The sequence below is a fragment of the Eschrichtius robustus genome, chromosome 20, assembly GCF_028021215.1.
Source record: "Eschrichtius robustus isolate mEscRob2 chromosome 20, mEscRob2.pri, whole genome shotgun sequence".
Classification (NCBI taxonomy): Eukaryota; Metazoa; Chordata; class Mammalia; order Artiodactyla; family Eschrichtiidae; genus Eschrichtius; species Eschrichtius robustus.
The window spans coordinates 55,263,932-55,284,416 of NC_090843.1; the positions used below are offsets into that span (position 1 = coordinate 55,263,932).

The following is a 20,485-nucleotide window of genomic DNA, read 5'->3' on the forward strand; positions in this document are numbered from 1 at the left end:
AACACATCCTACCATTCTTTCTGATTCTCTATTCTCTGGACTTGGGACTTGTGTATTCGACTCCCTCTGCCTGAAACACTGCTAACACCTCTGTTCCTTGTCTGCTTTCAGCCTTCAAATCAGAGCTGAAAAGTTAACTTTCTCAGGTAAGTCTTCCTTGACACCCTGGATGAGGTTAAGTACCCCTATTTTTTCACTATGCTTTCCCTTGGATAATACTCACCACACCTATAATTGCTGGGTTAATGTGCATCACTTTCAGTACTAGATACTCTTTAAGAACAAGTTATCTGCTTTGTCCACTGTCATCCAAGTGCTGAGCACTCAGTATATGCCCAACAAATATTTGCTCAATGAATGAATGGATAACGTCACAGCCCTTGAGTGAATTCTGGACCACACCTCGAGGACTCCTGGCCTTACATTACGGGAGTCCTGTAGCTCTATTCCTGTCAGACACTCTCACAATGTAAACACTGTTTCTCTCCATTCTCTTTTGGACAATTCTGAAATGTGCTAACTCCTTCAAGAGATCTGCACAGCTCTTTCTGACACTGCTTCATTTTCTCTTTATACACCTAGGACTAGAGTGGAAAGTATTGGGAATTCCCTGGCAGTCCAGTAACTAGGACTCCACACTTCCACTGCAGGGGGCCCAGGTCTGATCCCTGGTCAGGGAAATAAGATCCCACAAGCCACGCAGCATGGTCAAAAAACAAAACAGAACAAAACAAAAAGATAGAGTGGAAAGTATTATGTATGCTCCTGGAATTAAAAAAAAAAAAAAAATGGAGACACTTCACTAAGTTATATGACCAACATTTTCAAAAGTCGGGATTCTTTACAGGTATTTTTAAAAGGAAAATATAAGAAACACACAAACCACATTATATGAATTCTGGCCATGTAGAGGAAAACATCCTTAAAATATTTTAAAAGCCTCTGGTTTTAAAGTGTACATCACTTTTTAATGGCATTACAAGTACCTGTCAGTTTACTGTTTTATGCACTCACCCTTCACTGACACTGAATATACTACATGGTTTACCCATTTTCACAAATTAAGCACCTTTTTGTTATAACATTGTGGAGTTAAAGAAATAGGGCTCCAAGAAGGAGGTAGTGTGATGTAAGAAAAACAAACAAAAAACCAAGAGATCTGAGTGACAGTCTCCGTTTTGCCAATGATTCACAGGGTGATCCTGGATCAGTTCTTAACTCTAAAATGAAAAATGCAGTACAGATAATTTCTAAGATCCCTTTCTAGGAAAATATTTTGTTGCCATATCAATTTGCTGTTAATCACTTAACTGAGACAATGTTGGTGATTATGCCCAAAACTATTACATATAATTACAAGTAGTGACAGGAAACCTGGTATTTGCCTATCAGTTTTAGGTTCTAGGTAGGTTTAAATGAGTGGAAAATATGACATTTCAAAGTTCTAAAACAAATGTGTGTTTTGGAAAAGCTAGTTTCTGCATGACGAGAATGGCTTTCAGAATGTGAAAATTTCCAATATGTGTTATTCTCCTCCCACATTCGTCAGGCCCACACACTGGATTCAGAAGGGTCTCTGCAAAAACCCACTGGCCAATAAAACAGAATGGTTTTCATGGCCACTCCCTTGATCCCTAGAGCACATCTCCCTTAAACCATTCTGGAGCATGATAAGGAAGCTCCAGAGGGTAGTTGATGCAGCGTCAGGCAACAGCACAAAGGTCTATACTACAGCAACATGCAAAGACATCTACACTTGTCCAGTACTTCCGAAGAAGAACGGCCTAGTCTAGGACTTCCACACCTCTAATAAAGGTTAAAGAGATTCACAGTCGCCTCCCGAAGTGAACAGGCTGGAAGCGCCCACTGTGAATCCCGGCACACTCATGCTCCTATTCTGGGAACCTGCAGACCCCTATGGGTTCCTGCCCAGCCTCTCCAAAGCCACCGCCCACCTCTTCACGCCCTTGGGGGCGACCGCCCTGCCCCCGCCCCACAGTCGCCAGTCAACCCTGACCTCCTCGAACCGCTCGCCCGAGAAGCCGGCGCCACGAGCCTCCAGCAGCTCCCCGAACTGCTCCAGGGTGACGGACTCTTCGCCGCGGCCCAGCCGCTCTTCCAGCCAACGCAACAGCGCGCCGTGGTGCCTGGACACCAGAGACTCGCAGGGCGGCGCGGGCCGCAGCGCAGCCGCCGCCTCTCGCAGTCGGGCCGGCTCCAGTAGCGCTGCGGCGGGAGGTAGCGCCGGAGCCGCGGGGCCCGGGCCGGGGGTCGTGCCCGAGTCCTTGACCCAGTCCTGGTGCGGACCCCAGCCCTCGCCCCCGGCAGCTGCCGCCTCGTCTTCACTGCTGTGACTCGGAGCGTTCCCCATGAGGTCGCCGTCTCGGGCGCCCGGCTCTGCCGCCGCCGCCGCCTCCCCGCCACGACCTGTCAACCTCCGACGGCACCCGGCGGGCGGGGACGGGGAAGGGACGGCGGCGGCTGCGGCTTCCGGCTTCCTCGCCGACAAGCGAGGATTGATGTCGCAAAGGCGCCGTCAAGCGGACGCCACCTGTCGTGAGACAGCTAGCTAGGGCAGCCTGATTTCCAAGACGGCGAGTCTGTCGTTACGTCTACGTCATCCCGCGGCCTCCTTTGCCACCGTCTTTGTTGGGGGCAGATAATCTGCCGGCCAGGGAGCCTTCCCGCTGCTCACTTTCTCGTTATCCCTCCACATAGTATCCGCTATGCTGGAAAAGTACGAGAAAGAGTTGGAGCCAGGGAGTGAACTTTTCGCCAGACTTTCCCCTTTCAGTCCTCCGTTGTCCCCTTGGTGACAGGCGGACACAGGAGAGCGCGCGTCGCGCCGGTGACGTCGCGGCCGGTTCTCCGCCATCTTAGTTGTGGACAGAGAGGCAGCAACCTCGGAGGAGCCGAGGCGGTGCGGCTGTCTAAATGCTGAGGCTCGGCAGGCGTGGGCTCTGGCTGGGCCTGGCCGCGGCGGCGGCGGCGGCGGCGGCCGCACGGCTGATGGGCTGGTGGAGTCCCCGCGCTGACTTTCGCCTTTTCATACCCGAGGAGCTGGCCCGCTATCGCGGCCGCCCTGGGGACCCGGGCCTCTACTTGGCCTTGCTCGGACGCGTCTATGATGTGTCCTCTGGCCGGAGGCACTACGAGCCTGGGGCCCACTATAGCGGCTTCGCAGGTATTAGCGGGGCGGTTCACGCCTTTTTCTGTTACGACGCGGGCCGGTAGGCGCCTGCGCTTCATTCATTCACTTATTCATTCGTTTATTCATTTCCTCTTTTCCTCCCCACATTCGTCAGACCAGCGTAGGGACCTGGCTCAGCTGCATCATCCTTCTGGTCTGTTTTGACTCGGGCAGGACTGTGGGCAACTGTTGCCGGCCTCTGCTTTCCCTGCCTTTCCCCACCGCTCTTCCTGAATTAGGCTGGAGAAACACATCTCTTGCCTCTTACTAGTTACTCTTTACCCGCCAGCAGAAGCCCCCAGTACCTGCTTTGTGCCACACTGCGTGGCTCTCAGGGCCCAGAGATGAGTGACGCCCTGTCCCCGGCCTCAAGAGTTCCCCAAATGGTTGGAAATGATTCCAACCATTTCTTCAATGTGCCCCAATCGGAAGCAATCTTCCTTTCCCCCCACTCCAGGTTTCCCCTAAAAGTAGTACATTTGGCTTGAGTCGTTCTTGCTTCTAGTACAAATGCATTTGTCTGCCTTCCTTAAAAAAGTTTATCAGGTTAGAGCACAGGGAAGGAGTCTGGCCCCATTTACAGTCCTTCAGTACTTAGAACAAAGCTGGCACGTTAGGCCTCAAAGAACATTTGTCAAATGAGGATTATTCTGTCCTCCCTATTTTATATCTTGGGGGATTGGAGGATGTGATTTGCCTAAAGCCCTCACAACTAAGTCCTGACAGCACTTGAACTAGGAGCACCAGCCTATTACTTTTAGAGATGTCGTCTTACCAGCCCAGAAGAATGACCATCTCCTAGATTAAAAAAGAAAAAGAAAATGACGAGCAAGCCTACGGCCAGTGACTAAGCTGATATGAAATAAGCATTTCCCACTTGTCATTATCTCAGGAGAACTGGGAAGCTGCCTCTGGTACTTAAATACAAGTCACTTCCCTGTCTTTAGGGAGAACTTTTAAGAAATAGAAGCATTGACAGAGAAGGAATTAAGTTCAGTTGGTGTTGCTGAGCTCCTCAAACAGTCCAGAAGGGGAAGGGACTTACCCAGAGCTACACAGTGAGTTAGAAGCAGAGCTAGAACTGGAATCAAGTGTTTTACTTACCTGCCAGGTGAGGACACTTTGGTGCACTCTCCGGCCGCACTCTGATGCAGCCATCATGGCTGTATGCACAAGTGTGAGCAGAAAACGCTCCATTTCTGGAGTGATTTTTCTTTTGCGATGTGCTCTACTGTTGACTGAGTTCCTTTGTGCCCAATATTTATTCACCATCCATTTACTGACCACTGCCATGTAGCTGGCCCTGTACCACGTGCTGAGGAATCAGAGATTATAACATTGCTCCCCAACACCTATGCACTCTAGTAGGGAAGCAGGTATGTTCACTTATTTGCTCAGTCAGTCAATATTTTTATTTTTTAAAAAGATATTCAGATGGTATAAAATCCACCCTTTTAAAGAGTACAAGTGGTTTTTAACATAGAAAGTTGTGCAAGTATCACCATTATCTCATTCCAGAGCATTTTTATCACCCCCAAAAGAAACCCCATATCTATTAGGAGTCATTCCCCAACCCCTCCGACTACTTAGCCCCTGGCAACCAGTATCTGCTTTGTCTCAAAAGATTTGCCTCTTCTGAGCATTTCATGTAAATGGAGTCATGCATGTGGCCTTTTGTGTCTGGCTTCATTCACTTAGCATAATGTTTTCAAAGTTCATTCATGATGTATCGGCATGTCAAGACTCCATTCCTTTTTATGGCCAAATAATATTCCATTGTATAGATATACCACACTTTGTTGATCTATTGATTATTTCTTGGATATTTGGGTTGTTTCCACTTTTTGCTTATTATGAATAATGCTGCTATGAACATTATGTACAAGTTTTGTTGTGGACATGTGTTTTCAGTTCTCTTGTGTATATACCTAGGAGTGGAATTGCTGGGTCATATGGTAACTTACGTTTAACTTTCTGAGAAACTGCCTGTTGTTTCCTAAAGTGGCTGCACCAACCTACATGCCCATCATCAATGTATTAGAGTTCCAGTTTCTTCACATTCTCAGCAAACTTGTTACTGTCTTTTTTTTTCTTTTTGATTATAGCCATTTTAATGGGTTTGAAGTGGTATTTCATTGTGGTTTTGGTTATTTGCTTCTCGCTGATAACTAATGATGTTGAGCATATTTTCATGTGCTTGTTGACCATTTGTATATCTTCCTTGGAGAAATGTCTATTCAAATCCTTTGTCCATTTTTAAATTGAGTTGTCTTTTTATTGTTGAGTTGTATATATGAGTTCTTCATATATTCTGGACACTTAGACACTTACCAGATATATAATTTGCAAATATTTCCTCCCATCCTGCAGGTTGTCTTTTCACTTTTTTTTTTTGAAGTATAAATGACTCACAATATTATGTTAGTTTCAGGTGTACACCACAGTGATTCGATATTTTATATTACAAAATGATCACCACGATAGGTCTAGTGACCATCTGTCACCGTACAAAGTTATTACAGTATTATTGGCTCTATTCCCTATGCTGTATCCCCATGCTTATTTATAACTGGAAGTTTGTACCTCGTAATCTCCCTCACCTATTTCATTCAACCTCCTGCCTCCTTCCCTGTGGGCAACCACAAGTTTGTTCTCTGTATCTATGAGTCTATTTCTGTTTTGTTATGTTTTTTTGATTCCACATGTAAGTGAAATTATATGGTATTTGTCTTTCTCTGACTTACTTCACTTAGCATAATACCCTATAGGTCCATCCATGTTGTCGCAAATGGTAAGATTTCATTCGCTTTTATGGCTAATATTCCACTGTATATGTGTATATCCATTTATCCATCTATGGACACTTAGGTTGCTTCCATATATTGGCTATGGTAAATAATGCTGCAGTGAACATAGGGGTGCATATTTCTTTTTGAATTTGTGTTTTTGTTTTCTTTGGATAAATACCCAGGGGTGGAATTGCTGGATCATATGGTAGTTCTATTTTTAATTTTTTTGAGGAAACTCCATAGTGTTTTCCATAGTAGCTCCCCAATTTACATTCCCACCAACAGTGTACAAGGTTCCTTTTTCTCCACATCCTCGCCAACACTTGTTATTTGTTGTCTTTTTGATAATATCCATTCCGACAGGTGTGAGGTGATATCTCATTGTGGTTTTGATTTGCATTCCTCTGATGATTAGTGATGCTGAGCATCTTTCCACTTGTCTGTTGGCCATTTGTATAGCTTCTTTGGAAAAAAAATGTCTATTCAGGTCCTCTGCCATTTTTTAATCAGGTTGCTTGGGGTTTTTTGCTTTGTTTTTTAATTAATTAATTAATTTTAAATTTTTGGCTGCATTGGGTCTTCGTCGCTGTGCGCGGGCTTTCTCTAGTTGCGGAGAGCAAGGGCTACTCTTTGTTGCAGTCCGTGGGCTTCTCATTGCGGTGGCTTCTCTTGTTGTGGAGCACGGGCTCTAGGCACATGGGCTTCAGTAGTTGTGGCACACGGGCTCAATAGCTGTGGCACACGGGCTTAGTTGCTCCACGGCATGTGGGATCTTCCCGGACCAGGGCTCGAACCCGTGTCCCCTGCATTAGCAGGCGGACTCTTAACCACTATGCCACCAGGGAAGTCCCTGTTTTGTTTTGTTCTGTTGATGTTGAGTTGTATGAGTTCTTTGTATATTTTAGATAGTAACCCTTTATCAGATATATCGTTTGCAAATATCTTCTCCCATTCAGTAGGCTGCCTTTTCGGGTTTTCTGTTTGTTTGTTTTGGCTGCGCCTCGAAGCTTGCAGGATCTTAGTTCCCCAACCAGAGATCAAATCCTGGCCCCCTGCAGGGGAACCACGGAGCCCTAACCACTGGACCGCCAGGGAATTCCCTTGCCTTTTCGTTTTGTTGATAGTTTCCTTTGCTGTGCAAAAGCTTTTAAGTTTGATGTAGTTTCATTTGTTTACTTTTGCTTTTGTTTTCCTTGCCTGAGGAGACATTCCCAAAAATATTGCCAAGACCAATGTCAAAGAGCATACTGCCAGGAATTCCCTGGCAGTCTAGTAGTTAGAACTCTGCAGTTTCACTGCTGAGGGCCCGGGCTCGATCCCTGGTTGGGGAACTAAGATCCCACAAACAGCACGGCAAAAAAAAAAAAAAAAAAAAAAAAAGAGCATGCTGCCTGTTTTCTCTTGGGTGTTTTATGGTTTCAGGGTTTCACTTTCTTGATAGTGTCCTTTAATGCACAAAATTTAAAATTTCTGACCAAATCCTATTTATTTTCTCTCTGGTGACTTGTGCTTTTGGTGTCCTAGCTAAGAAACCATTGCCTAATTCTAGGTCACAAAGACTTACACCTATGTTTTCTCCTAAGAGTTTTATATTTTTAGCTCATATATTCAGGTCATTGATTTATTTTGAGTCAATTTTATATATGGTAGGGGTCCAATTTCATTCTTTTGCATGTCGCTCTTCAGTTGTCCCAGCACCATTTGTTGTAAAGACTATTCTTTCCCTCATTGAATTGGCACCCTTACTGAAAATCAATTAACTATAAATGTATGGGTTTCATTCAGTCATGTATTTATTGAGAATTTACTAAAGATCAGGCACTACCAGACACTGGGGAACTGATTCTTAAGTTTGGTGTGTTCTTTTCCCTGATAAAACTTGCAGACTAGTAGAAATGACAGACGTTAAATAGTTATCTCATAAGCAATTAATCAATTATTTTTGTGATGAGTGTTAAAAGGAGAACATACTGGTGTTACTAGAGGCCTTAGCCTAGTGGGGGAGGAGGAGAGTGAGGAGGGGAGTACAGTGGCAAGGTGAGGCTGGCGGTGGCTGGTGCAGAGCCTTGAATGGCCTGTTAAGGAATATGTACCTTGTCATAGGGCAAAAGGAAGCCCCTGAGGATTCTGAAGCAAGAGATGATATGATCGACTTATTTAAAATATCAGCCTAAGTGTTGTATGGAAAATAGATCAGCGGGGGACCAAATGAATGCAGGGAGACCTAGCAGGTTACTCTAGTAGTTCAGATGAGAGATGACGGCAGCCCGGGCTTGCTTAGTAGTAGATGGGGCCAGGCAGACTGATATTTAGGAAGAAAGTATAGGACTTGGGGACTGATTGGATGTGAGGGATGAAGGAGGAGTCAAGGACTACATTTCTGGGCTGAGCAAGTGGTTATTAACCGAGACAGGGAGTACTAGAATAGAGGCAGGTTTCCAGGGGCTGGGGATGCAGTATGGACATTTTGAACTTGTGATGTCTGAAAGTCATCTAAGGCACGTTGAGCAGACAACTGGATATACAGGTCTGGAGCTCAAGAGAAGTCTGAGCTAAACATACAAATCTGGCATCTTTGGTATAGAGGTGGTACTTGAAACCACGGGAGTGGATGAGATTGTCAAGTGGAGGGTGTGGATGGAGCAAAGGAGGTGAACAAGAATTGATGTCTGAGGCTGGTAGAAAATGAGCTAGAGGGGTAGGAGGAAAACCAAGAGTATAGTGTCACAGAAGCCAAGGGACATGGTCCACCATGCGAAATGTTGCCGAAAGCCAATGAAAGAACAGGATGCATGCCAGAAAGCATGTCCAAGATCCAGGAGCGTCTGCCACTGAGGGGGAGGAGGGATCAGCTTTGCTGGGGGCTGGGGAGTGAGGGTTTTTGGGAGATGTTTCTCAGAAAACAGATTCTTGAGTTGCTACAGTGTTGGTGATTTATAAGTTAATCTACTGGAAACATCTCCCCTGCAGGCCGAGATGCATCCAGAGCGTTTGTGACCGGGGACTACTCTGAAGGAGGCCTTGTGGATGATGTATCTGACCTGTCATTTTCTGAGATGCTGACACTCCAAAGTTGGCTTTCATTCTATGAGAAGAATTATGAATTCATCGGTAAGTATTCCACAGGTCATTTCCATAGATTTCATTTAGTTGTCTTGCAGTTGTTTTTTTGTTTTGTTTGTCTTGCAGTTTTTTTAAGGGGCTAGAATTCTTTGGGAATTGGACTCAAGGTTAAAATCTGGAAAATGCGCATGGATTTTTCACCTTAAACTCTGGCTGTCAGTGTGGCGGTATGTCCCAGAAGGAAATGGCTGGGGCGCTTGTTTCCGTCACCTTTGTTTTTGGCCGTGCCGCGGCTTGTGGGATCTCAGTTCCCTGACCAGGGATCCAACCCAGGCCCTCGGCAGTGAAGGCGCGGAGTCCTAACCACGGGCCCGCCGGGGAGGTCCCTGTTTCCCTCGCTCTTGCTCCTGGGAGAGGACTGCCCGACCACTGGCTTTGGCCTCTGCTGCCCCACAGCCTGCGCCACTCTTGAGCAACCCGCCCAGGAGGGCAGCTTCCCCATCTCGCCGTGTTCTAGGCATCTGACTTCAGACACAGTCAGGGAGGCTCAAAGCCTGTTTGCAAGTGGTTTTGACAAATATCCTTTTACTTCGTCCCCGAAGGAGACAGACATTAACCTGTGCCCATCCTCAACGAACTCCCTCCCAGGTGGAAGTCATGCTCATCAAATACTTGTTCAAGCCAGTTGTGTGGAGCGCCGCACTTGCTACCTAAATGAGAAGATACCTAACGGTGTCCTAAAGAAATGTTAGACACGAAACAGTAGATTGCTTCACAAACACTGAAAACTGGGATGGTTGGGCCCCTTTTCTCCATCTACTGCTGCCCTGACCTCTCACTGGAGCCCACTTAGACACGGCTAATTTCCTGAGGAACATCAGGGCCACTTCACCACTGGAACAGGTCTAAATTGGAAGTTCTTTCTCTGCCCCTAATGCCCCTGCATGTCTGCTTCTGTCATTACTCCCTGGGTTACCTTTGCTGAGAACCTTGGCATTTTCACTAACTCCTCTGCTCCCTCCACATCCAACTAGCCGAGGCTCTTTTCATGAATCTGAAGTTCTGTTTCCGGTGCCCCCTCTTCCATACCCACCACTGTTGGCCCCTGTCACCCCAACCTGCAGCACCCCCCATCTTTGTTTTCACCCAGTCTGCACCAGGCCACTCCTCAGATCACAACTATGTTTGCCACTGAAGGAACTGACCTCTATCCATCTGGCCTTCAGAAGGCTTGGTTCTCCCTTTTCCCCATAAAGTTGCCAAACCAAAGCTGAAACATGACTGTGTTAATAAGGAAAAAACCCAACACAGAAGAATAAAAGTGGAGTCCTGTGTGTCAGCAAAGGATGCCAGACCAAACACATCACACTGATATTGAGGGGCAAACTGATGTGTTTGGTAAGATGAGTGAACTAGTCTTGTTGAACAGTGTTCACGTGTAGGGGAGTGAGGGGCACATGGTCAGCAATGCCTCAGAAGGACTGCAGTTGAAGTCAGGATATACTCGAGTGTCTGCCATGGATACGCTGTGGTTCTGGTCCTCGTGGGGCCACGGACGGGCTGAATGCAGTCCCTGTCCTCTGTTAGCGCATTCTGTAGGGGGAGGGCAGTGTTAGGTTCCTTCAGGGCACCAGAGACCCTCAGGACAGAGCGGCAGAAGATGAAGGTTTATTACACGGGTGCACACTGAAGGGCGACAGCAGGAAGCCATCTTGGCAGCCACATGGCCAGGCCTCGAGGGGAAACGAGATGTCATTTTTGTGTTCTGGAGACCCGGCCAATGGTGACCGCCATTCTCACGACACAGCTTCTACCTCCTTCTCTGTTGCCTCTACTACTGCTGTCCTCTCTTTGGGTCTCATGTCTAAAACCCACCAGGACAGGCTTGTCACCATGCATACAGAGACCCTCTATAGGAGAAAGTGCGGTGCCAGGCCAACTTACAGACTGCAGGCCTGGGATTTGGGCCCTGATCCCTTCACTTATTCTAACAAGCGTTCAAAATGAATGCTCTGAACTAAGCTGCTTTGAGTGCTGGGGCCTCACTGGTGGGGAGAGAAATATCATAAACCAGTAAAGTGACGAGACTATTCCAGGCAGGACTGTGAGTACACGAAAACTAATGTGATGCATGTCTGGGCATGTGCGTGACACCTTTAGAGCAGACGGTCAGGGGAGGCCTCCTGGAGGAAATGAAAATTAAGCTGAGACCTGGAAGGTGAGAAGGAGCCAGCCATCCTGAGATCTGAGAAGAGAGTATTTCAGGCTGAGGGAACAGAGTGCCCGAGGTGGGGAGCAGCGAAGCATGGTCAGGGAGCCTACAGCGAGGGAGGGAACAGCTTAAGAAGAGGCTGAAGAAGCAAACACGAGTCAGGTGGTTGTCTTGGAGGCCTTTGATAAGAAGTTTGTGTCTTATCCATATGTTTTAGGAAGCCATAGGAGGGTATAAACCAGGCATGGAGGTGTGATCTATGTTTTTAAAAGGTCACCCAGCTACTCCGTAGAGAAAGAACTGTGGGAAGGCATGAGCTGAAGCAGAGACCACTGGGAGGCCACTGTCGTAATCCATCGCCTGGATTAGGGTGGTAGCAGTGGAAATGAAAAGGAATGGGCAGAATCAGGGTGTTTTTTAAAGGTTGGACCGACACGATTCGCTCATGGTTTGGACATGAACGAAGGGAAGTGTACATTTAGATGTGAAGGAGGAGTCAGGGATCCAAGGCTCCTAAGCCAGGGAACACAGGCAGAAGTGATAAAAATAGGGACTTCCCTGGCGGTCCCGTGGTTAGGACTCTGCGCTTCCACTGCAGGGGGCCTGGGTTCAACCCCTGGTTGGGGAGCTAGGATCCCGCGAGCCACATGGAGCAGCCGAAAAAACAAAGTGGTAAGAATAGAATTGGAAAGGTCAGGATAGGGAGTTGGACTTGGGAAGATGAACTGAATCTTGGGTACACGAACGTACCCTGGAATCTCAGTTCTCGGGGACTGAGAAGATTGGACAGACACAGCAGGGACAGGTATGTATGGATACCACCTCCTACTTGGGCAAACCTTCTAGAAGTGCTTTCTGCTGCTTCTCTTGCCCTGTGACAGGGGCTGCTGTGAAAGCCACTTGCACTTCAGGACTCGGAGATGGAAGTCCCTGCATCTAAGAACTGATCCCTTCTTGGCTCTGGCCTACAGGCTCACTGACCACTTGCTGACCACTGCCATAGCTTAGACCTTACAAATTCTGACAGGGATTTTAAACTAAAACCAGTTTCCACTCACTTTGTCCACTGAAGGACTGAGCCAGAAAAGAATAGTGGAGGGGAGAGCATGAGCTCGGGGCCAGACCCACTTACTAGCTTCAGAGACTTCCCAGCTATTCAATCTCCCGTCTCCTAGGACCACGGGAGCACTGATTTCTCTCTCAAACGGGTATTAGGAGGATTACAAAATACTGGTAAAGTGCTAGCAGAGCTCCTGATGCTGAGTGAACACTCAATGAATGACTTATTTATATCCATATAAGACAAAATAATTCAATGTAGGGAAGAAATGAGCCACAAAAATGTTATGCAATAAGCCATTCATTCATCAAGCATTTCTTGAACACCTACTGTGTACCTCAAGCACTGTGGAACATTGAAAAGTGAGTGACATGTGGTTCCACTCTCAGGGAACCGATGTCCGGAAGGGGAAAGATTTTATAATTTCCGTGCTGGAGGACTCTACATCTAGAACAGGGAGGCGTCTATCCAGAGTCGTATAAGATGTTGAGAGACATCGGGATAGAAGGCAACACAAGTCCCTCCAACCAGCTCTTAATAAATCAGCAGCCAGCAGGCTACTGTGGAAGGCGGAAGCCCTGGGGACTCAGCTTTACTAGGACTTCTGCAGGAGCTAAGCCTCTGTTCCTGCCCCCCCTCCCACGGCTACTCTGATGTCAGCTTTCCTGTCACCACAGGGAGGGTGACAGGAAGGTTCTATGGAGAGGATGGGCTACCTACTCCAGAACTGACCCAGGCAGAAGCCATGATCACCAAAGGCGTGGAGGCAAATAAACAGGAACTGAAAGAGAAGCAGAAGTTTCCACCATGCAATGCTGAGTGGAGCTCAACCAGGGGCAGCCGGTTCTGGTGCTCCCAGAGGAGGTAAACGGGCTTCCCTTCTGTTCCTCCCGCCTCTCCCCCAAATCCATCTTCTAGGTCACCACATCTGTGTTGTTCAGTGAGGCCATAAATTGACTGTTAACCCAGGGGAACTTTGTCAAAATACACGTGCTCTGGGATAGCGATTCTCAAGCCAGACGCTGCTTTTGAGACGCTCAGAGGCCAGTGGGGGAAAGCCTTTCACAGGTGTTGCCACCAGTGCAGGGAAGTGGCGCCGCCTCCTAGGAAGGCACAGGGCAGGGGCTGGAGCAGCAGTGAAAGCACGACGGGGTCTGCCCTCGGAGGGGAAGCTGGAGGGCCTCGGGGGAGAGCAAGAAGGTTCGGGTGAGCACCGCAGACCGCCGCCTTGGGAAAACACCAAGGCGGCAAGTCAAACGGCTTCTACTTTTCACAAGGCCTGGCTCACTGCTCCCTCTCCTCCCTTCCCAGAGAAACTCACAACTTCATGCTTTAAGCAGCCCTCTTTCCTTCTCTCCTTAGTGGAGGTGTGAGCAGAGACTGGATTGGCGTCCCCAGGAAGCTGTTTAAGCCAGGTGCCAAGGAGCCCCACTGCGTGTGTGTGAGAACAACTGGCCCCCCTAGTGACCAGACGCCGGACGACCCTACGCACAGAAATCGTGGGGACTTGGACCACCCCAGCTTGGAGGAATACACAGGCTGCCCACCCCTAGCCATCACATGCTGTGTCCCCCTCTGAGCCGGGACCCTGTATGTCCATAACCCACAGGGAACCCTCACCTGCCTTTCCCTAATGGGCCCTTGACTCCTGTGCCCTAGGATGGCTCCTGCATGAAACAAGAGGGCCTGGAAGGACTGGGCCATGCTCTGCAGACAGGACTCATGCCCCTCCCCATGGGCTCACCATTTTGGTGACTGAGGCCAGCGCCTGGCAACCTGCCTAGTACTGGTCGGCCTGTTCTTGCCACTGTTCCCCTAGATCTCCTCACCATCATCCTTTGGAGTTCGCTGGTATTAATGGGCACAAATTTGACCAACTCAAAACTAACTGGACAGACACGCAGAAGGGCTCTGAGCTCCAACAGCTTCCTTCCCACGGACTCCCAGGCTGCCCAGATCAGCTGCTGGCCTGGGCCCTGCTTGTAACTCCCACCCTGGTCAGGACATCGGGGGCTACATCATTCCCTTACAACTCAGAAACAAGTAGACACATCCAGAAAAGCCATATGAACTAACAGTGTCAACACAACCCTGTTCCGGTTCCCCACTTGCTAATGTGAGCCCTGACTTTTACGACCTGTCTTAAAAGTAAGACCTCTGTCCTAAGGCAAACTTGAATTTATCAATACAACCAAAAGCCACGTTGAGTTAATTCGAGCTGGACCAATATAGTGAGAGGTGACAATAAAACAGGATAGGCTAATTCTGGAAATGGAAAAGTTTTTGCTTACAGGGATGCAGCAAATCCAGATGCCTCTGAACAAAGCAACAATTTAAAGCAAGGGTACTGTTTCTCTTTCAAACACTTAAAATTAGGGGTGGTGTGTTTTCAAAGGGCGAAGTCTGCATTTTGAGCAAAAGGTAGTTTCACAGCTCTAACACGGACACTGGCTAGCGCAACATCAAAGTTTGGGCAAGGCTGCAAGTGCCAATACAAACAGCCTCAACAGTGGGTGGTGTGTCCAGGGTCATCTGTAATCTCCCACACTGGACCAAGTTCATACCCATTACCTCCTGGATTCTAGTTAAGCTCATGGGGGCAAGGAGTTCCTACCTTACAGGTAAGGAAACGAATCCGGAGCGATTACAGGTTCATGGTCTCCCCATCTGCGCCTTCACCTCAACTTCTCCCAATCCCCTCAGCTGTTAATCTAAACGTTCTCTGTCCTCCCTTTTTGGTTGTTTTTCCTCTCCTTTACCATCAGTCTCACTTAATAGCTTTCCAGGTTCACGGACTAGAAAACGGAGGCTGCCTGCCCTGAACTGGCGTGGCTCGCTGCCCTTTGGCCACAGCTGCTCTTCTGCCACCCAGGATCTTCCTCACCTGCCTTTCCAGTGCCTTTAACCTCTTCCTGCCTCCTGGCTCTTCCCTGTAAGTCTGCATTCAACAGCTCACTTCCCTTCCCTCCTGCCCCATCCTTCTGAGGCCCTGTCCCTACTTCCCGTCCCAGCAAAGCTTTGGAAAACGCTGCACGTGCTCAGTCTTTGCTCCTCAGCCCCCATTTGCTTGCAACACAGTCGCCCAGCTTCGCCCTTTCCTGCTCCACAGCAGGATAAATTCTGTACTGGCGAACCCACGGCCACATTCAATTATTACCTACCTGGACCGGTCACATTTGAGGGCCCTCGTGAAAGCCTCCCTTGGCTTTTTCCTCATTTCCCTTATCTCCCTCGGGGGTTCCTTCCAGCCTCCTGGGAAGCCTCTCCTCCACACGCCTTCCCACCAGCTCCTCTCACTCCTGCGTCAGCTGCCAAGCCTGTCATCTCGTCCAGGCGGCTTTCCTGACCATTTCTGCAGGCACCGCAGACTCCACAGTTCTGGCATTTAGTCTTCATCTTCTCCCTGGTGATTCTTCTAGTTCCCCTGGATGGTTCCACCATCGCCATCTTAAAGCTCCCAGTCACACCAAGTAAGAATCCTGGCCATCATCCCCAGCCCCTTCCCTCCTGAGCCCCTCCTCCCGACCAGTCTCCAGGTCCTGGCAATCCCACCCCCTTACCTGTTCAGTACTCCTCCTCTGGTTGAGGCCTTCCTTTCTCACCTGATCTAACTGCACTCCCTGCAGCCCATCCTCCACGCTGCCAAGCCATCCCCGTGACGTTCAGGGCATTCTCCGTTTAAACCTCTTCAGCGGCTCCCTTATCTGTAAGGATCAGTTGCTAACTCTTCAGCAGCGCACGAGGCCCTTCTAGGCTCCGTCTCCTCTTAGCCTCTGTATCTCTGCCACCACCTCCCACGTGCACTGATCCCTCCAGCCTTCACCTCGCTGCTTTATGCCTGCAACACCTTCACCCAGGCTGTCCCTTCTGCCTGGAATGACACGTCTTCTTCTCAATTTTTCTACCTCTTACCTCTTAATAACTTAGCTCAATCAAGTGGGAGGCTTCATTAACCACTGGCCCACCAGTGGATTTAGATGCACTTTCCTCTAGGAAAATAATACTGTGTTCACTTCTAAAATAACAAATGTCACAGTGTCCCGTAACTATGAATTTCCTATCAGCCTCTCGCATTGGACTGCAGACTCTCTTTGAGACAGGGACCAAGGATCACTTGGCTTTGTACCCCCATATCCACCATACCTAGGACACGGGAAGTGTGCAGAATTAGCTCTCTTTTGCAGATGAGGCAACCAAGGCCCAAAGAACTTAATAAAGGCACAGAGCAATGAAGCTGAGCCTAGAACTCAAGGTTCTTGTCCTGATTCAGTGCTATCTTCGTGCCTCCATAGTTTGGTATGTCTCTGCCCTCCCTGGAGCAGGAGAAAATAAGGAGGCGAACTTAAGTTAGGACCTTATTCTGAGTTCCACACAGCCCTTGAGGTCAGTGCCTGAGGCATCCCTGCTGACTCAACCCCAGGCTAACTGGGAACTAGTCACTGCCACTGCTCTCCTTAGTCTTTAGTTATTCGACAAATATTTACCAAGCATCTGTGTGCCATGGGGTCGGGGCTGGGGGGAAGCGAGGCTCCTGACCTCAAGGAGCTTGTAGTACGGCCGAGTAAAGCCCTGGTTAGAGCGGCCAGAGGCCACTCCTGGGGTAGGAATGCAGGGACAGCGTGGAGGCCAGGTCCAGAGATGTTTAGATCCTTCCAAAACAAACTGATAAAGAAAAAGAGCAAAACAAGGCACTTAGCGTCATCCCAGCCAAGTACAGACCTGAACTCTGGCTGATGCAAGACCCCTGAGCCTGCATTTCAGGACACTCTCACCCAGCCTCTGCGGGCTGCCCACTTCCTTGCTCAATGAGAACTCATTTCCTTTTTGATGCCGACCACTTACTTTATAGTAAAGAGCCTCCTCACACCAGGGCAGTGGGTGAATCTTCAAAAGATTTGCCAAGAGTAGGTTGTCATGTTAATGATCCAAAAGGCTCAGCCATGAGAAGCTAGTGGTTACTGGAGAAATGCCTCTCCTTCCTCCCTCCTGGGCAAGACTATGGAGGAGGAAGGTAGTCCCTCCCTGATAGAAGCCACAGAAAGTTCAGCTCAGGCAGCTAAGACTTGCTGACAGAGGGAAGTGGAGAAGAAAACTAATACATGTTGGGCAAACATGCTGAGCAGGGAGGGAGCTTTATCTGTTCTCACTGAACCTCGATGCCAACCTTGAGAGGGTCTTTTATGGTCCAGAAAAGGGGCATAAATTCTCCCACCCCACATCTAATGGTTACAACAGTCATCACACGACAGAGCTGAGCTTTATACCCAGGTCTGCCCTCTCTTGCCACACCATGAGCAGTGTTAAAGCAAAGGCTGGGCAGCTGCCTTCTAACGTGCTAGAGGAAATTATAACGTCTGCCTTTTAATCCTGAGATTCCAGTTTTTCTAGAAACACAGAACTAAGAGTGAAGAGCCCAGAATTTTGTGGCCACAGCTCAGTCCCTTTAACTTGCAAAGGGACCCATACCAGACCACTGCTGCCATCCCTAGCTTGCTCAGCTCCAGGACAAACTGTGATCTAAAAGATAGACCCTACGGACAGGTTAGGGTATCTGTTCAGAAATCTGTGGAAATCTGAATTTCCATCCTCGAAAGCACTTCCTATTGCCTGGGCCCCCAGATTCCTGCAAATAGGCAGCAGACATTGCTCCCATCAGCCCGCACTGGAGGGGACCCTCGCTGTGCACACCAGAATTCGTGTACTTGCATGAGAGGAAGGACACATGACTTATTACTCATCACCTTCCTCAGGGCAACCCTGTGAGCTAGGACGAACCATGGTCACTTCTATTTTACAGACATAAAAATTAAGGCACAGAAATTATGAAACATGCCGGTTTGTACTCACATATTATGACATAATATGACCAGTGTTCTCCTCAGGGACGGCTATTAGGATTACTTGGGATTGTTACATGGAAGCCCCCAACAGTGCCTATTAACTCTGAGTAAAGCCACGAGAGAATGAGATTTATCAGTCACCATAGCTGGTCCGAACCAGGAGTGAGCAAAATGGAAAACAGGTAAGGGAAAGGAGAACACTAGTTCAAGAAAGTGTGATGGCGAGGTGAGCTACTAGATTCGTGCAGTTTGTATGGGGGGATTATGGATCACTAGATTTTAACTTGCAAACCCCTAAACTTTCCTTAGTTTCCTCTGAAACCCACAGCACTGGTCCTCCCTTCAGACCAAGGCCAGCAGAAACCTCACCATGGGGGAATCTTCTCGAGTTGCTCCTAAATAACGGAGTCAGGGAGGGAATTTCCAGGGTCCGTGGGAGAGCTGCAGCGGGGTCAGGTGGCTGCGCCTGGGCAGCTGGGGTCACACACATCACCATGAGCTGAAGCCTGGGCCAAGAGCACAGGACGTCCAGGCACCTGGTCATTACGCCTAAAACAGCTGCTTTCTCACTGCTGTCAACCATGTGTTTCTGAAAAGTGTTGGAAATTCAGATTTTCCTAGAGGGTAGTTGTTAAAGAAATGTATTCATATGGCAGGAGTGTTAAAATTTTTGTTTGTTTGTTTTTAATGCTTACTGGTACTTTTTGCATTAAAAGGAACTACAAATGTGTTATTAAGGTTTCCACTTTAAATGTACAATTTGACCTCATTTTATTTATAAGGAATTGTTACAGAAAATGCAAATATCAATATTTGAAAAATACATTCCATTACACGGACTCCAAACAAACAATGCTGCTAAGCGCCATGGTCCTATATGATGCTCTCGCCCCACACTGAGCACCACCCGGAATGGCTTGGAAGCCAAGGTGATCAACCCAAATGTGTGCCTGCAGTTTCGGCCCAGCCCTCCCCCTGGGTATAGCACACAGGTATGTCATGGTAACAGCCAACTCCACACATCTGCCAAAAAAGGACATTAAGTCATTAAGCTGAGCAGGCTGCCAACTCAAGACTCCCTAGCTACAGAAAACCAATGTTGTCGGTTGTAACAGGTTAATAAATTATTTATGCCACACAAAAAAGTAACTGTACAGGCAATGATCTTCCAAAGAAAATCTTTAAGGCATCTATGATAACTTCTGGAAATTTAATAAGTGTTTAGTCAAATAATCAGCTCTTCACTAAATTACTTCCACAAAATGAGAATGTGGCTTCCAAACCCTTTAGAAAGTTATTTGTCCTCGGCTTCCTCCTCTCCCCGGCAGGGCTGGGGAGCTTTGGTGCTTCAGATTAGGAGGGGCTGGTCTTGCCAGCCCGGTGCCCAGCTCTCCTGGGCCTGGTCCTGAGAGAAGCAGTCCCAGGTCCTGGAAGAAAGCTTGTTTCTGGAGCTCTCTCTCAGTCTCAACCTGCAAGCTCCACGCGGGGCTGTCATGGAAGCATTACATTTACTTGCTCATGCTACTGTCACCTGGGGAGTTAGTCTGCCTTTCAGATCTAAGCATTACATAGTTCAATAGGGTTTTTTCTCCAGATTAAAAACAAACCTAGATGGAGATCAAGGTTTTCCCCTGTCCCAAGGCATTTCCTCCACTTCATGCCTACAGATAAGATTAGCACAATACCGTTCGATACAAGTGGGAGACATGAACCGGGAGTGGTGGTGAACCCACAAGCACGCTGAGTTCCATGCAGGGACCCCATTCAGGGAGAGGAGAGAGGAAAGCTGAACAGGGCGGTCACAAATAACTCAGGGCTCTGAGGTAGAGGACTAGTGGTCACGTGGACCCCACTCCTGGAGAGAATATGGCAGGTGAACTGAACAATCTAATCCAGCCTCGACTAAGTTGGTAACTGGGGTTGACAATGCACAGGCAACAAACTCCAGACGGAACACATATTCTAATACATCATTCAGTGAGACGCCACTAAAAAGATAACTGAAAATTAACAAGTCCTAAGTGTAGGCACTTAAGTTTGTGGGAAATTCCTGTGTTCGAGGATCATAGCAAGTTAGTTTTAGCCATTCCATTTATATATATAGCACATGGTTTGTACCTTCATCTTTTAAAAAAAAAAGAGAAAGGACTGTTAAGAACACACTGTATCATAAATCTGGTGATGAGCATGAGGCAGTTAAAAAGCTAATTTAGCGTAACAACGTTGACTGATTCAGCAAATTATATTTCAGTAAAGTTTATTCTTCCTGCTCTACTCATTCACAGTTGGCAACTCTCTGAATGAATAAAATTGAGTTTTTTCTATTAGTCT

The 20,485-nt window shown here is 47.9% G+C and overlaps 2 protein-coding genes across 4 annotated transcripts in view; one reads left to right on the plus strand and one right to left on the minus strand.

The window, feature by feature from the left end:
- ZZEF1 (zinc finger ZZ-type and EF-hand domain containing 1) overlaps positions 1-2,493 on the minus strand; it is a 114,735-nt gene extending 112,242 nt beyond the window's left edge. For all 3 annotated transcript variants that reach the window (XM_068530080.1, XM_068530079.1, XM_068530078.1), the window contains exon 1: positions 2,018-2,493. In XM_068530080.1, the coding sequence (XP_068386181.1) occupies positions 2,018-2,371 (354 nt within the window). In that variant the 5' untranslated portion in view covers positions 2,372-2,493. The remainder of the gene's footprint in view (positions 1-2,017) is intronic.
- A 187-nt stretch (positions 2,494-2,680) lies between these two features.
- On the plus strand, positions 2,681-14,586 carry CYB5D2 (cytochrome b5 domain containing 2). The gene is made up of 4 exons (XM_068531614.1): positions 2,681-3,184; positions 8,950-9,090; positions 12,992-13,178; positions 13,677-14,586. Exons 1-4 carry the CDS (start codon positions 2,935-2,937, stop codon positions 13,891-13,893), a joined length of 795 nt encoding a protein of 264 aa, XP_068387715.1. The 5' UTR covers positions 2,681-2,934; the 3' UTR covers positions 13,894-14,586.
- Positions 14,587-20,485: the final 5,899 nt, after the last annotated feature.